The sequence below is a fragment of the Staurois parvus genome, unplaced genomic scaffold, assembly GCF_062004578.1.
Source record: "Staurois parvus isolate SC_StPar_1 unplaced genomic scaffold, SC_StPar_1.0 ptg000554l, whole genome shotgun sequence".
NCBI lineage: Eukaryota > Metazoa > Chordata > Amphibia > Anura > Ranidae > Staurois > Staurois parvus.
Window position 1 is genome coordinate 2052501 of NW_028318350.1, and position 15789 is coordinate 2068289.

General features: G+C 45.2%; 1 protein-coding gene across 3 annotated transcripts in view; it reads left to right on the forward strand.

Annotated features, from left to right (window-relative positions):
• Window positions 1-15789, forward strand: part of GLI3 (GLI family zinc finger 3) — a 487507-nt gene that overhangs the window by 142926 nt on the left and 328792 nt on the right. For 2 of the 3 annotated variants that reach the window (XM_089691206.1, XM_089691208.1), the window contains exon 3: window positions 7241-7483. In XM_089691206.1, coding sequence (XP_089547332.1) covers window positions 7241-7483 — 243 coding nt within the window. The remainder of the gene's footprint in view (window positions 1-7240; window positions 7484-15789) is intronic. The other variant, XM_089691207.1, reaches the window with a different exon arrangement.

Here is a 15789-nt window from a genome sequence, read left to right on the forward strand (position 1 = left end):
TCACCATTATTTTAGCCGCCCATAGATGATGCAGTTTTCTTTAGACGAGTGCAAAGAAAGAAAACCACTTCATTCCCCCATCGACACTGACTGTTGATGGGGAAATCCCTCTTGCAGTGCTATTGTGTTCTGCCGGCTGACAGGACACAAGGATTACTGATAGTAGCTATAGCCGCCGACAGTACTTGCATGCTAAAAGTCCAACAAGCTGGTTGTAGCCAATCTTTGGATTGACTTGGGTACAGTCAGCCAGGCCACACATGGATTGAATCTCGATCCATCCATGGCCGGCTTTAGGGGAACTATCAACTATGGCAGCTGACAACAAACCAACTGTCCTTATTAGAGATTTCTTTTCTGCGGCTAATCTGAAAAATTTGATTTCCCTTCACTTTCTGCCCTGTACACAGTTGTAATTTCAGTTTCACTGTTTGAAAATTTGCAGTTCTTTCTTTAAAAAACCTCTCTGTTTAAAGATACTAGTCGTTCACTGCTTGAATTTTTTTCTAATTTCTGCTGAATAGGCGGACATTCGAACCCTAGGTGGCTCTTCCAGCACTGCCCGACTCAACAAAAGTCAATAAAAAAATGTAAAATTGTCAGCCAATCAGTGATTATATCCTATCAGATGCAGTTACTGTTTGGGTATTCAGTCAGCTACAGTTTGAATACAGCAGCTGTCAGGGAAGATGCATCCAGCCATGCCATTTAGCCTGCAGGGGGAACGAGATTTCTCTTCTTCAGCCCGTTGGCAGAATTATAGGAACCATGCGTGTATGGCTAACCTTAGCCTCCCCAGTTTCATGCTATGAGATCCAATCTCCTATAAAGAAGCACAGTCACACTGCACCTTGATACTCTATACCTTTTGTGGTTGTATTAACCACTTCCCGACCGGCCGTTGTATATAAACGGCCGGACGGTGGCAGTGCAGGGTCAGGTGGACGTTTATAAACGGCCTCCCCGCACCCTGCTTGTGCGCGCTCCCCGGGAGCGTGCAGCACCGCGATCCGGTGCCCGCTGTGTCCTCCGGACACAGTGAAACACCGACCGTCGGACGGGACCTCTGTACGAGGTCCCGATCATGTGATCACTGATTGGCCAATCAGTGATCACATGCAAAGTAGTAAGCAAGATGTCACTTGTGACATCATTGCTTACTACGTGTGAAATCTGTGAATGATCACAGAGGTCACATGGTACAAGGCTATTCACAACAGCCTTGTACCATGTGACAAGCTGTGACCAATCACAGCTCACTCAGTACTTCTCAATGAGTGCAAGAATGCAGACAGAGAGAAAGAGAAATGATTGCTTTTACATCCTATATGGGCGTAAAAGCAATCAGTGTAAAAAAAAAAAAACAAATCTTCATCACCCCCCACAAGTAGTACAGTGTCACCATGGTGACACTGTACTGATAGGGTGACAGTATGTAAAAAAATAAATAAAAATAATAATATCAAAAAATAAAATAAAAATGTAAAAAAAATGTTTAAAAATTATAACTTTTGTTATAAACTAATTTGGATTTTTTTTTTACTAAAAAGATAATGGAATACATTTTGGCAAAGATTTATGATGAAATATTATTTATTTGCAAAATTTTATAAAAAAAAACACTTTTTTTCAAAATTTTTGGACTTTTTCATTTACATAGCAAAAAAAATAAAAATCCCAGCGGTGAATAAATATCACCAAAATAAAGCTTTATCTGTCTCAAAAAAATGGTAAAAAATTAATTTGGGTACAGTGTTGCATGACCGCGCAATTGTCATTTCAAAGCGTGATAGCGCTGAAAGCTGAAAATTGCCCTGGTCAGGAAGGAGGTAAAAGTGTCCGGACAGGAAGTGGTTAAACATTCTCATATAAGTACATGGTTGACTGATGATGAATGCTGATATTTACATAAACTCCTCAAATAGCACAGGATACGTAGGATTGTAGCTGTTGAATGGCAGGACAATCAGCCAAGATAAAATTCGAATGCCAAGATTTCCTTGACATTCCTTAAATTTGGAGTTCTGCAGATAGTTTGCATTTTCCATAAACATAGGCAAATTCCTATAGAAATAGACTTACTGGTGGAATTGATTATAATAGAAGCAGACAGAATCTGGAGCAGCTGTACATTGCGACCAATCAGATTCTGGCTACTCCAGTTTTTATCAATTCCCCTCTATTTCTCATGATTATTATTTGTTCTACAGCTAATATATAAATACGTAATTTTTACAAACATCTGTGCTTTGCATAGAAAAAGATACCAGTGACCCCTCAGCTTATAAAGCAGCAAGATAATTATTCTTCACATCAACAGGGCAAAACACAGAGAAGGCTCAGTGTAAAAAGTAAAAGAGCTTCCATAGGGAATACAAAAGACTCTGAAAGGCAAGCAGGAACTTACATGTTGTAGATAGATTGGAATTCAGCCATCAGTGGAGATATATATATATATATAATTATTATTATTATTATACAGTATTTATAAAGCGCCAATGGTTCGCTCAGCGCTGTACATTACAAAGGGGGACAGAACATGTGACAGAACAATACCAATACAATGCAAAACATGAGGGGATCGAGGGCCCTGCTCCTTGGAGCTTACAATCTAGGAGGGAGGGGATGGTGGCACAGGAGGAGATAGCTGTGGGGGATGGAGTGGTAGGAAGAGTGGAGGAGGTCGGCAAGTTAGCAGGGGGTGGGGTAGGCTTCCCTGAAGAGGTGGGTTTTCAGGGTGCGCCTAAAGGAGAGGAGAGTAGGTGATAATCTGATGGGTTGGGGCAGGGAGTTCCAGAGGATGGGTGACACCCTGGAGAAGTCCTGGAGGCAGGCATGGGAGGAGGAGACCAGGGAACTAGAGAGAAGGAGGTCTTGTGAGGAGCGGAGTGTGCGTGTTGGGTGGTACTTGGATATTAGGTCAGTGATGTAGTTCGGGGCAGTATGGTGGACGGCTTTGTACGTCAGTGTTAGGATTTTGAATTTGATCCGTTGCGCAATCGGAAGCCAGTGGAGGGATTGGCAGAGGGGGGTGGAGGAAACTGAGTGGAGGCCAGTGGAGGGATTGGCAGAGGGGGGTAGAGGACACTGAGTGGAGGCCAGTGGAGGGATTGGCAGAGGGGGGTGGTGGAAACGGAGCGGTTGGAAAGGTGAATGAGTCTGGTGGCCGTATTCAGGATGGACTGAAGCGGGGATAGCCAGCGGCGAGGCAGGCCAGTGAGGAGGGAGTTGCAGTAGTCAAGTCGTGATATGATGAGGGAGTGGATGAGCTGTTTAGTGGTTTCTGGGGTTAGGAACGTGCGGATTTTGGCGATGTTGCGGAGGTGGAGTCTGCATGTTGCGGAGGTGGAGTCTGCACGAGTTTGTTAAAGATTGGACTTGGGGCTGGAAGGATACGTTGGAGTCCAGAGTGACACCAAGTACTCTGGCCTGCGGGGCAGGTTTGATGGTGGCGTTGTTGGACATGATGGAGAAGTCAATGGGGGGTGGGGTCCAGGCTGGGGGGAAGATTATATATATATATACACATACATATACATATACACACACCCTATTGCCAAAAGTATTGGGATGCCTGCCTATACACGCACATGAACTTTAATGACATCCCAGTCTTAGTCCGTAGGGTTCAATATTGAGTTGTCCAACTCATTGCAGCTATAACAGCTTCAACTCTTCTGGGAAGGCTGTTCACAAGGTTTAGGAGGGTGTCTATGGGAATATTTGACCATTCTTCCAGGAGTGCATTGGTGAGGTCTGGCAGTGATGTCAAACGAGAAGGCCTGGCTCACAGTCTCCGCTTCCAAAGGTGTTCTATTGGGTTGAGGTCAGGACTCTGTGCAGGCCAGTCAAGTAACTCCACCCCAAACTCGCTCATCCATGTCTTTATGGACCTTGCTTTGTGCACTGGTGCCCAGTCATGTTGGAACAGGAAGAGGCCATCCCCAAACTGTTCCCACAAAGTTGTAAAATTGTCCAAAATGTCTTGGTATGCTGACACCTTAAGAGTTTATTTCACTAGAACTAAGGGGTCAAGCCCAACCTCTGAAAAACAACCCCACACCATAATCCCCCCTCCACCAAACTTTACACTTGGCACAATGCAGTCAGGCAAGTAGCGTTCTCCTGGCAACCGCCAAACCCAGACACGTCCATCAGATTGCCAGACAGAGAAGCGTGATTCGTCACTCCAGAGAACAAGTCTCCACTGCTCTAGAGCCCAGTGGTGGCGTGCTTTACACCACGGCATCTGACGCTTTGCATTGCACTTGGTGATGGAAGGCTTGGATGCAGCTGCTCGGCCATGGAAACCCATTCCATGAAGCTCTCTACGCACTGTTGTTGTGCTAATCTGAAGGCCACATGAAGTTTGGAGGTATTTAGCTATTGACTCTGCAGACAGTTGGTTACTGTGCGCTTCAGCATGTGCTGGCCCCGCTCTGTTATTTTAGGTGGCCTTCCACTTGGTGGCTGAGTGGCTGTTGTTCCCAGTTCCTTCCTCTTTATTATAATACCACTAACAGTTAACCATGGAATATTTAGTAGCAAAGAAATGTCACAGATGGACTTATTGCACCTATCACGGGACCACGCTTGAATTCACTGAGCCCTGAGAGTGACCCATTCTTTCACAAATGTTTGTAGAAGCCGTCTGCATGCCTAGGTGCTTGATTCTATACACTTGTAGCCATGGAGGTGATTGGAACGCCTGAATCCAATGATTTGGAGGGGTGTCCTAATACGTTTGGCAATACAGTATATATATATATATATATATATATATATATATATATATATATATATTATACACACTGGCTAAAGAAACTGACAGATCCTTTGACAAAAAAAACCCAAAAACTAAAAATGTGTATATTTCGACTGTATTTTTAGTCGCCCATTGACATTCATTGAAACTGCACTTTAGCCACCTCAAATTTGAAGGGCAATTTCTAAACTGCAACTGTGCCTTCATTTTTTTGTCCAGTCACAGCTGATCACATGTAAACAGGGAAATGACGGTTATCAGCATTTCTCTCCTCTCGAGCTGTCACGCTGACAGAGGAGAGGACAGCCAGTAGTCGGCTTTCCGCGGAGGGGACATCTACACTGATCATCAGGGCACTGATGATCAGTGTGCCCTGATGATAAGTGTGGCCCCAGAAGTGCCACCTGTCAGTGCCCATCAATGCCACATCAATGCCACATATCAGTGCATACCAGTGCACATCAATGCCACATATCAGTGCCCATCTGAGCTGCCTTTCAATGTCACCCATCAGTGCCAGTCAGTGCCGCCTATCAGTGCTGCCAATCAGTGCCACCTATCAGTGTCAGTCAGTGCCGCCTATCAGTGTGCATTAGTGCCACCTATCAGTGCCAGTCAGTGCCGCCTATCAGTGCCGCCTATCAGTGCCATGTATCAGTGCCATGTATCAGTGTCATGTATCAGTGCCATGTATCAGTGTCATGTATCAGTGCCATGTATCAGTGTCATGTATCAGTGCCCATCAGTGATGCCTATCAATGCAACCTACCAGTGCCTCCTCATCAGTGCCCATCAGTGCAGCCTATCAGTGCAGCCTATCAGTGCCCATCACTGCAGCCTCATTAGCGCACATCAGTGAAGGAGAAAAATCACTTATTTTCAAAATTGCATAACAAAAACTAAGAAAAAAACGTTTTTTTTTCAAAATTTTCAGTGGTTTTTGGTTTGTTTAAGAAAAAATAAAAATCCCCGAGGTGATTAAATACCACCAAAATAAAGCTCTATCTCAAAAAAATGATAAAAAATTTCATATGGGTACAGTGTTGTATGACCGTGCAATTGTCATTCAAAGTGTGACAGCGCTGAAAGCTGGAAATTGGCCTGGGCAGGAAGGGGGTAGAAGTGTCCTGTAGGCAGGAAGGGGGTAGAAGTGTCCTGTAGGCAGGGAGGGGGTAGAAGTGCCCGGTAGGAAGGAAGGGGGTAGAAGTGCCCTGTAGGCAGGAAGGGGGTAGAAGTGCCCTGTAGGCAGGAAGGGGGTAGAAGTGCCCTGTAGGCAGGAAGGGGGTAGAAGTGCCCTGTGGGCAGGAAGGGGGTAGAAGTGCCCTGTGGGCAGGAAGGGGGTAGAAGTGCCCTGTAGGCAGGAAGGGGGTAGAAGTGCCCTGTAGGCAGGAAGGGGGTAGAAGTGCCCTGTAGGCAGGAAGGGGGTAGAAGTGCCCTGTAGGCAGGAAGGGGGTAGAAGTGCCCTGTAGGCAGGGGGGGTAGAAGTGCCCTGTAGGCAGGAAGGGGGTAGAAGTGCCCTGTAGGCAGGAAGGGGATAGAAGTGCCCCGTAGGCAGGAAGGGGGTAGAAGTGCCCTGTAGGCAGGAAGGGGGTAGAAGTGCCCTGTAGGCAGGAAGGGGGTAGAAGTGCCCTGTAGGCAGGAAGGGGGTAGAAGTGCCCGGTAGGCAGGAAGGTGGTAGAAGTGCCCTGTAGGCAGGAAGGGGGTAGAAGTGTCCTGTAGGCAGGAAGGGGGTAGAAGTGCCCTGTAGGCAGGAAGGGGGTATAAGTGCCCTGTAGGCAGGAAGGGGGTATAAGTGCCCTGTAGGCAGGAAGGGGGTAGAAGTGTCCTGTAGGCAGGAAGGGGGTAGAAGTGCCCTGTAGGCAGGAAGGGGGTAGAAGTGCCCTGTAGGCAGGAAGGGGGTAGAAGTGCCCTGTAGGCAGGAAGGGTGTAGAAGTGCCCGGTGGGCAGGAAGGGGGTAGAAGTGCCCTGTAGGCAGGAAGGGTGTAGAAGTGCCCGGTGGGCAGGAAGGGGGTAGAAGTGCCCTGTAGGCGAGGGGTTAAGGTACAGCCGAGTTGTGTTGTGTCCCCAGGTGCCCATGTTTGTACCTATGTTATTGGGCCAGCTGTGTTCTTTGGAGAATAACTTTGCTATGCGTTGCCAAATGTATTTCTGTCTGGGTTTGAGAAATAGCTGCACTATTCAGGAAGGGTTTTGGCAAATCACTCAAGCCAGGCAGTCTTTGCCCCTAGAATCTGCTTCTGTTTCTTAGAACTTTTATCACAGTTACTGGACATATATATTCATTGGATTAATAAAAGTGGAAAGTTTCCAGCAGCACCTAATCAGAATTTCTTTAACTTTTTTCATAGAATGAAAGATTAAAACATCACACTCCAGTGTTTTATGTCAGATAAATGTGGACAACTCAGTTCGTTTCATTAGTCTTAGTGGCCATTTATGAGAGTATTTTTGATTAAATTTTTTTATTTTTTCCAGAAGATGAAAGTCCCGTTCAGACGTATCACAGAGAAAGAAGGAATGCGATTACCATGCAGGCACAAGGAGTGCAAGGCCTTAGCAAAATCAGTGAGGAGCCTCCTACATCGAGTGAGGAAAGGGCCTCGTTAATAAAGAAAGAAATCCATGGATCTATAACCCATCTACCTGAACCTTCTGTTCCATATCGGGGCACCGTTTTTGCAATGGACCCAAGAAATGGTTACATTGATCCACACTATCGTAAGTAATACTTTATCTTTTTGCTTAGTGCACATTTACTGTGTAATGTTCAGAAGGATACTAATGCAGAAAATATGAATACAATTATTAACTTCTATTAGTTGTTAACATGCTTCCTACAGTCCCACAAATATATAGCTGTAAGTAAATTGTAACTGTTGATATTTTTACTGTTGTCATGTATAATGTTTATTTTATGTTTATTTGTATCCAAACAATTGATACTATAGAAGGCTTGTAACTATGAGTAATATTCATTAAAGGTTTGCACAGTATAGACCAGGGGTGGGCAAACTTTTTGACTTGAGGGCCGCAATGGGTTCATATATTGGACCCGGGGGCCGGACCAAGAGTAGATGAATGATGTGTATGTGTCATCCATAGTAAGTATAGTAATATTCCCCCATAGTAAGCATAGTAACTAATCCCCCATATAGTAATTCATCCCCCATAGTAATTCATCCCCCATATAGTAATTCATCCCCCATATAGTAATTCATCCCCCATAGTAATTCATCCCCCATAGTAATTCATCCCCCATATAGTAATTCATCCCCCATATAGTAATTCATCCCCCATAGTAATTCATCCCCCATATAGTAATTCATCCCCCATAGTAATTCATCCCCTATAGTAATTCATCCCCCATATAGTAATTCATCCCCCATACAGTAATTCATCCCCCATATAGTAATTCATCCCCCATATAGTAATTCATCCCCCATAGTAATTCATCCCCCATATAGTAATTTATCCCCCATAGTAATTCATCCCCCATATAGTAATTCATCCCCCATAGTAATTCATCCCCCATATAGTAATTCATCCCCCATATAGTAATTCATCCCCCCTATAGTAATTCATCCCCCATATAGTAATTCATCCCCCATATAGTAATTCATCCCCCATAGTAATGCATCCCCCATATAGTAATTCATCCCCCATAGTAATTCACCCCCCATATAGTAATTCATCCCCCATATAGTAATTCATCCCCCATAGTAATTCATCCCCCATATAGTAATTCATCCCCCATATAGTAATTCATCCCCCATATAGTAATTCATCCCCCATAGTAATGCATCCCCCATATAGTAATTCATCCCCCATAGTAATTCACCCCCCATATAGTAATTCATCCCCCATATAGTAATTCATCCCCCATAGTAATTCATCCCCCATATAGTAATTCATCCCCCATATAGTAATTCATCCCCCATATAGTAATTCATCCCCCATAGTAATGCATCCCCCATATAGTAATTCATCCCCCATAGTAATTCACCCCCCATATAGTAATTCATCCCCCATATAGTAATTCATCCCCCATAGTAATTCATCCCCCATATAGTAATTCATCCCCCATATAGTAATTCATCCCCCATATAGTAATTCATCCCCCATAGTAATTCATCCCCCATATAGTAATTCATCCCCCCTATAGTAATTAATTCCCTATATTAATTCATCCCCCATATTAATTCATCCCTCATATAGTATTTCATCCCCCACTGTACTATTCCCCCCCAAGTAGTAAGCCAAGTCCCCCCTGTGTCAATTCACTTACCTTTGCTCCGCGTGTTCCTCTCGCCGTGTTCCCGCGCCGTTCCGGTCTTCAGGGTGGACTGTGAGAGGAGCCTAGCTTCCCTCATGTTCGTCACGCTGCCCCGCCTACACACATCCTGACAGCCAATGTATCACGCTCCGCGGGCCGGATTAAAAGGTCCTCCGGGCCGTATACGGCCCGCGGGCCGTAGTTTGCCCATTGCTGGTATAGACTGTGTCTAAGTCCTGCAGTTCATGCTTGCCTACGTTCCATATCAGTCTGTAGCTATAAATGGGCCACAATCGCCAATTCAGGAACATACTGTATGCAGTGATCGGAGTGTACTGGACTTTCTTAGGGAGCAAGAGTTAGTGGCTGTACTGGTGGCATTGCATGGAAGTGATATGACATCCATGTGGGTCCCTCACACTGCATTGGGGGCCCACTCGGATGTCGTATTGCAAACAGTGGCCATGATCATGATTCCGCTGCATCCCACTTGACATCACAGGGTATGCATTGATACAGCGCATGTGAATAAGACCTTAAAGTGTTACTAAACCCCGGACCCCGCATTCACTATATCTGGTCTCCCACAGTACACAGAACATGGAAGTGCAATTATTTTAGTAAATATAAACTGCTAAATACCTTTTCTAATCAGCAGTTAGAGCAGTCTTGTGACTTCAGCAGAGTACTGGTTAAAGCTTGTAGGAGGAGTTTTCTTTCTGCTCTAGGAGGATGCAAAACCCCTGACCCTCTGCCTGGCCAGTGCTGATTGGCCCTGTGCTACTCACATACACTCTCCCCAAAAAAAAAAAAAAACTTCTCTAGCAATACACACTAAACTGAGCATGTGCATGTGGCTGCGGGTTCAGTTTGTCTTATCAGGTGGACATTTGAACAAGAGGAAGGCAGAGAAAACAAAATCAAACTTCCTTTTTACACAATGCAGAGGATTAACTCCTTAGGATCCACAGTGAGTATAACAAGCATGCTTTACTGCATCTACAGACTGATTGTACTGTTGTTGGTTTAGTAACACTTTAAACTTAGAGTATGCATTAAAGGAAAGTTATGGTTTTTCTTTTTTAAAAAAAATCATACTTACCTAGGTGGATGCAGCATCGGTCTGATGCTGCATCTGTGCCCCGCCAGTTCTTAGGGTGAGAACTGAGCGTTCACATTACCGCTGATCGCTGAGTTCTCACAGCCGCTTTGAGCAGGGAGTGGTGAATGCCAGCCTGGGGGAAGATCTTTAAAGTCGGGATCTTTCCCCAGGCTGAACTGGCTGAGTGACGTCAGCCGACAGCCGGCTTTAGCCAGCTGTCAGCTGAAAATGGGTCACAGGAGTGCTGGAGGAACTGCAATCCTTTGATCCACAGGAGAAATACAGGTTGGGGGGTAGAAGTGTCCTGTAGGCAGGAAGGGGGTAGAAGTGTCCTGTAGGCAGGAAGGGGGTAGAAGTGCCCTGTAGGCAGGGAGGGGGTAGAAGTGCCGGTAGGCAGGAAGGGGGTAGAAGTGCCCTGTAGGCAGGGAGGGGGTAGAAGTGCCCTGTAGGCAGGGAGGGGGTAGAAGTGCCGGTAGGCAGGAAGGGGGTAGAAGTGCCCTGTAGGCAGGAAGGGGGTAGAAGTGCCCTGTAGGCAGGGAGGGGGTAGAAGTGCCCTGTAGGCAGGGAGGGGGTAGAAGTGCCCTGTAGGCAGGAAGGGGGTAGAAGTGCCCTGTAGGCAGGAAGGGGGTAGAAGTGTCCTGTAGGCAGGAAGGGGGTAGAAGTGCCCTGTAGGCAGGAAGGGGGTAGAAGTGCCCTGTAGGCAGGAAGGGGGTAGAAGTGCCCTGTAGGCAGGAAGGGGGTAGAAGTGCCCTGTAGGCAGGAAGGGGGTAGAAGTGCCCGGTAGGCGGGGAAGGGGGTATAAGTGTCCTGTAGGCAGGAAGGGGGTAGAAGTGCCCGGTAGGCAGGAAGGGGGTAGAAGTGTCCTGTAGGCGGGGAGGGGTAGAAGTGCCCGGTAGGCAGGAAGGGGGTAGAAGTGCCCTGTAGGCAGGAAGGGGGTAGAAGTGCCCTGTAGGCAGGAAGGGGGTAGAAGTGCCCTGTAGGCAGGGAGGGGGTAGAAGTGTCCTGTAGGCAGGAAGGGGGTAGAAGTGCCCTGTAGGCAGGAAGGGGGTAGAAGTGTCCTGTAGGCAGAAAGGGGGTAGAAGTGCCCTGTAGGCAGGAAGGGGGTAGAAGTGCCCTGTAGGCAGGAAGGGGGTAGAAGTGTCCTGTAGGCAGGGAGGGGGTAGAAGCGCCCGGTAGGCGAGGGGTTAAAGTGTAAATCAAATGCACAATTGTAGTGAATACTTGTGAGCTATTATGAATTGAGGTAAATGATAAATAATTAAATCTAAAAGTGTATGGGGTGCGCTGGCACTTACACTGACTCACTTAACTAGTGTGTATAGATGATAGAAAAACGAATGCGCCGCGCTCCTATATATAAGTATATACAGCTTGTACTACTAACGTGTATCAATATAGTGAATAGTGACTATACCACTAATTACATATATTACATATAAATCACATGCACAGTGAATACTCCTAAAGTGATAGTGCCTTAGTGGGTGCTATGGTGTAAACCCATATTGCACCTCTATATAGCTGTGTACATACTATATAATTGATGCAAACACATATGTGCACGTGCTGGTAATACACAAATAAAGAATAAAGTCTTTAGAATAAATGTGCAAGTGAATATTCTGTTCCTTTTCTCCAAGTGCTAGATGGTCTCCTTATATGCTCACCTCTATATTTGCCTGAACAAATCCAGGCAAATACGCTTTTTATCCTTCCAGGATAGATGAAATGGGATGATGCCTTTACTCCAGCCGTCCTATAAGGTGGACATACCTATGGATGGATCCTCCTGTTCTTTCCTTTATCTCCCTGTGTATCAATGAGTACACTGAATAGCTCTCTTGGGATCTCCCAGTTCCCCTCCTGGGGTTGTTTCCTCGTTCACTCCTCCTTATAGCAGCTCATGGGATGTTTGGTCAAAGAAGAAAAAGCAGACCATAGTGTCTTATCCTTGTGCAAAAAAATGAATTTATTTCTGCCACTAACAGGTATAACTTGGTGGCATACAGCTCATATGTGATCCAGACAGGTATAGATGGCAGTCAGCAGGTGAAAAATCCGGTAACAAGAACCTCTCTGTAGCTGCCCCTGCAGTGCTATCTGCCTGTGCTTGTATTCGGATCTACTCGCTTCTCCAGTGCAATGTCGTGACGTCAGAGCCCCTCCCCTACGCGTTGCGTCACAGGGTCACGTGACTTCATCAGGGGGAATGTGATTGGATGCCACGACTGTGTATGCCCAGCTATTTATATCTCTCGGCCGCCATTTTCCCGAAGCCCATATGGGCGCGGCCATTTTCCCAGTGATTTTCCCTAGCTGTATTGCAGGTAGGTATTTACAATGTGCATGTCTACTTGGATCTTACGTTTCCTCTGTCTGTCAGACATTGCTAACTGGGTCAGCTGGATTTGTTCAGGCAAATATAGAGGTGAGCATATAAGGAGACCATCTAGCACTTGGAGAAAAGGAACAGAATATTCACTTGCACATTTATTCTAAAGACTTTATTCTTTATTTGTGTATTACCAGCACGTGCACATATGTGTTTGCATCAATTATATAGTATGTACACAGCTATATAGAGGTGCAATATGGGTTTACACCATAGCACCCACTAAGGCACTATCACTTTAGGAGTATTCACTGTGCATGTGATTTATATGTAATATATGTAATTAGTGGTATAGTCACTATTCACTATATTGATACACGTTAGTAGTACAAGCTGTATATACTTATATATAGGAGCGCGGCGCATTCGTTTTTCTATCATGTAAATCAAATGCACTTATCCCTTTAGGATGGTAAACTCAGCATTATGTAAAATCTTTGGCCACATACAAGTGGTAAGTGTTCACCGTAATATATTATTCCATTTTTGTATATGAAATGTGATGGAATGAGGGACATGAATGTTTTGTTCCACTCAGGACTGAAAACAAACAGTGCTGGTAATGAAGTTTGTCTTGAGGTGTTAGAGTTCACGCCTTTTACTGAACATTTTTCACCCAGGCAGGATATGACTTTGCCGTTTAACCTTTTGGTCTCCAATTCCATAGGACACTCGGCAACCCTCAAAGCTGGGCCCCTTCTGATTCCAGAGCCTCCATTTTATGCAGCCAGAGTTTAGGATTTATGTGAAAAGGTCATTGACCAGATGACTGATTAGCAGGGACAGCTGATTAGTTCATAGGTTTTCCTGGAAGCAAACTGGCAAGGATAAAAGCCAACGTTATCCCTTCATTAGTTGGTAAGCAGCATAAAACAAGAAATGCTCACTCATTGGGGAGCAGATCAAAGTGCTTCACAACTTTCATACATTTCTCCAGTCTTTACTTTTACAATAATGAGGCAATACTTGCTTGAGAAACTCTCCTTACACTTTTATTTATGAGCTATACACAACTTTAATGTTTCATAAAGAATCCTGCGTGTAACAGGTCAGAATATCAGCCACAATTACAATAAAGTTTGCAACCCGCTGAGTGTATAAAAGCTGAAGAACCTCAAAGTTCTATTGGGTGTGAGGTCTGAGAGCTAAAATGGGACGACGCTTCTGTCCCTGTTGTGGGGTCCCGGCAGGTTCATTGACAGTTTGTACTGAGAATGTGCCTTGCGTTGGCTATGTGTATATCAGAATGACTACACAATACAATGTGCATAGATGACAATGTAAATTCCTGAACACTGCCTGAATGTGCTGCCTGCTTATCATGTACAGTGGGGCAAAAAAGTATTTAGTCCGCCACCAATTGTACAAGTTCTCCCACTTACAAAGATGAGAGAGGCCTGTAATTGGCATCATAGGTAGACCTCAACTATGAGAGACAAAATGAGAAAACAAATCCAGACAATCACATTGGCTGATCTGGAAAGAATTTATTTGCAAATTATGGTGGAAAATAAGTATTTGGTCACCTACAAACAAGCAAGATTTCTGGCTCTCACAGACCTGTACCTTCTTCTTTAAGAGGCTCCTCTGTCCTGCACTCATTACCTGTATCAATGGCACCTGTTTGAACTTGTTATCAGTATAAAAGACACCTGTCCACAACCTCAAACAGTCACACTCCAAACTCCACTATGGTGAAGACCAAAGAGCTGTCGAAGGACACCAGAAACAAAATTGTAGACCTGCACCAGGCTGGGAAGACTGAATCTGCAATAGGCAAGCAGCTTGGTGTGAACAAATCAACTGTGGGAGCAATAATTGGAAAATGGAAGACATACAAGACCACTGATAATATCCCTCGATCTGGGGCTCCACGCAAGATCTCACCCCGTGGGGTCAAAATGATCACAAGAACGGTGAGCAAAAATCCCAGGACCACACAGGGGGACCTAGTGAATGACCTGCAGAGAGCTGGGACCAACGTAACAAAGGCTACCATCAGTAACACACTACGCCGCCAGGGACTCAGATCCTGCAGTGCCAGACATGTCCCCCTGCTTAAGCCAGTACATGTCCGGGCCCGTCTGAAGTTTGCTAGAGAGCATTTGGATGATCCAGAAGAGGACTGAGAGAATGTCATATGGTCAGATGAAACCAAAATAGAACTGTTTGGTAGAAACACAACTCATTGTGTTTGCAGGAGAGAGAATGCTGAGTTGCATCCAAAGAACACCATACCTACTGTGAAGCATGGGGGTGGCAACATCATGCTTTGGGGCTGTTTCTCCGCAAAGGGACCAGGACGACTGATCCATGTACAGGACAGAATGAATGGGGCCATGTATCGTGAGATTTTGAGGGCAAACCTCCTTCCATCAGCAAGGGCATTGAAGATGAAACGTGGCTGGGTCCTACAACATGACAATGATCCCAAACATACCGCCCGGGCAATGAAGGAGTGGCTTCGTAAGAAGCATTTCAAGGTCCTGGAGTGGCCTAGCCAGTCTCCAGATCTCAACCCCATAGAAAACCTTTGGAGGGAGTGGAAAGTCCGTGTTGCCCAGCGACAGCCCCAAAACATCACTGCTCTAGAGGAGATCTGCATGGAGGATGGGCCAACATACCAGCAACAGTGTGTGCCAACCTTGTGAAGACTTCCAGGAAACGTCTGACCTCTGTCATTGCCAACAAAGGATATATAACAAAGTATTGAGATGAACTTTTCATATTGACCAAATACTTATTTTCCACCATAATTTGCAAATAAATTCTTTCCAGATCAGCCAATGTGATTGTCTGGATTTGTTTTCTCATTTTGTCTCTCATAGTTGAGGTCTCCCTATGATGCCAATTACAGGCCTCTCTCATCTCTGTAAGTGGGAGAACTTGCACAATTGGTGGTGACTAAATACTTTTTTGCCCCACTGTATGCATACTATACGTACAGAATCTGGAAATGCCCGTGGCGAGTACATGGATATTGCTACATATACTTACCTACTTTATGTTGATTATTCCCTTTAAAATAATATTAAACCCAAAACTGAAAATGTTAAATATTGCAGTTTACCAATCTTGAGATGCGGTGGCTGCATTAGTTTTTTCATATTAGGTTTTTCCCCCTCTGTTTTCACCTGGTGATCTGACCAATAACACACCTCTTGTATTAGAGTGCGTACCGTCTGGGTAAATGAGCACAGGGACACCTTTGGACAGCAGCATGGTCAGTCTGGGTTGAGGGGGAGTGTTAAATGAAC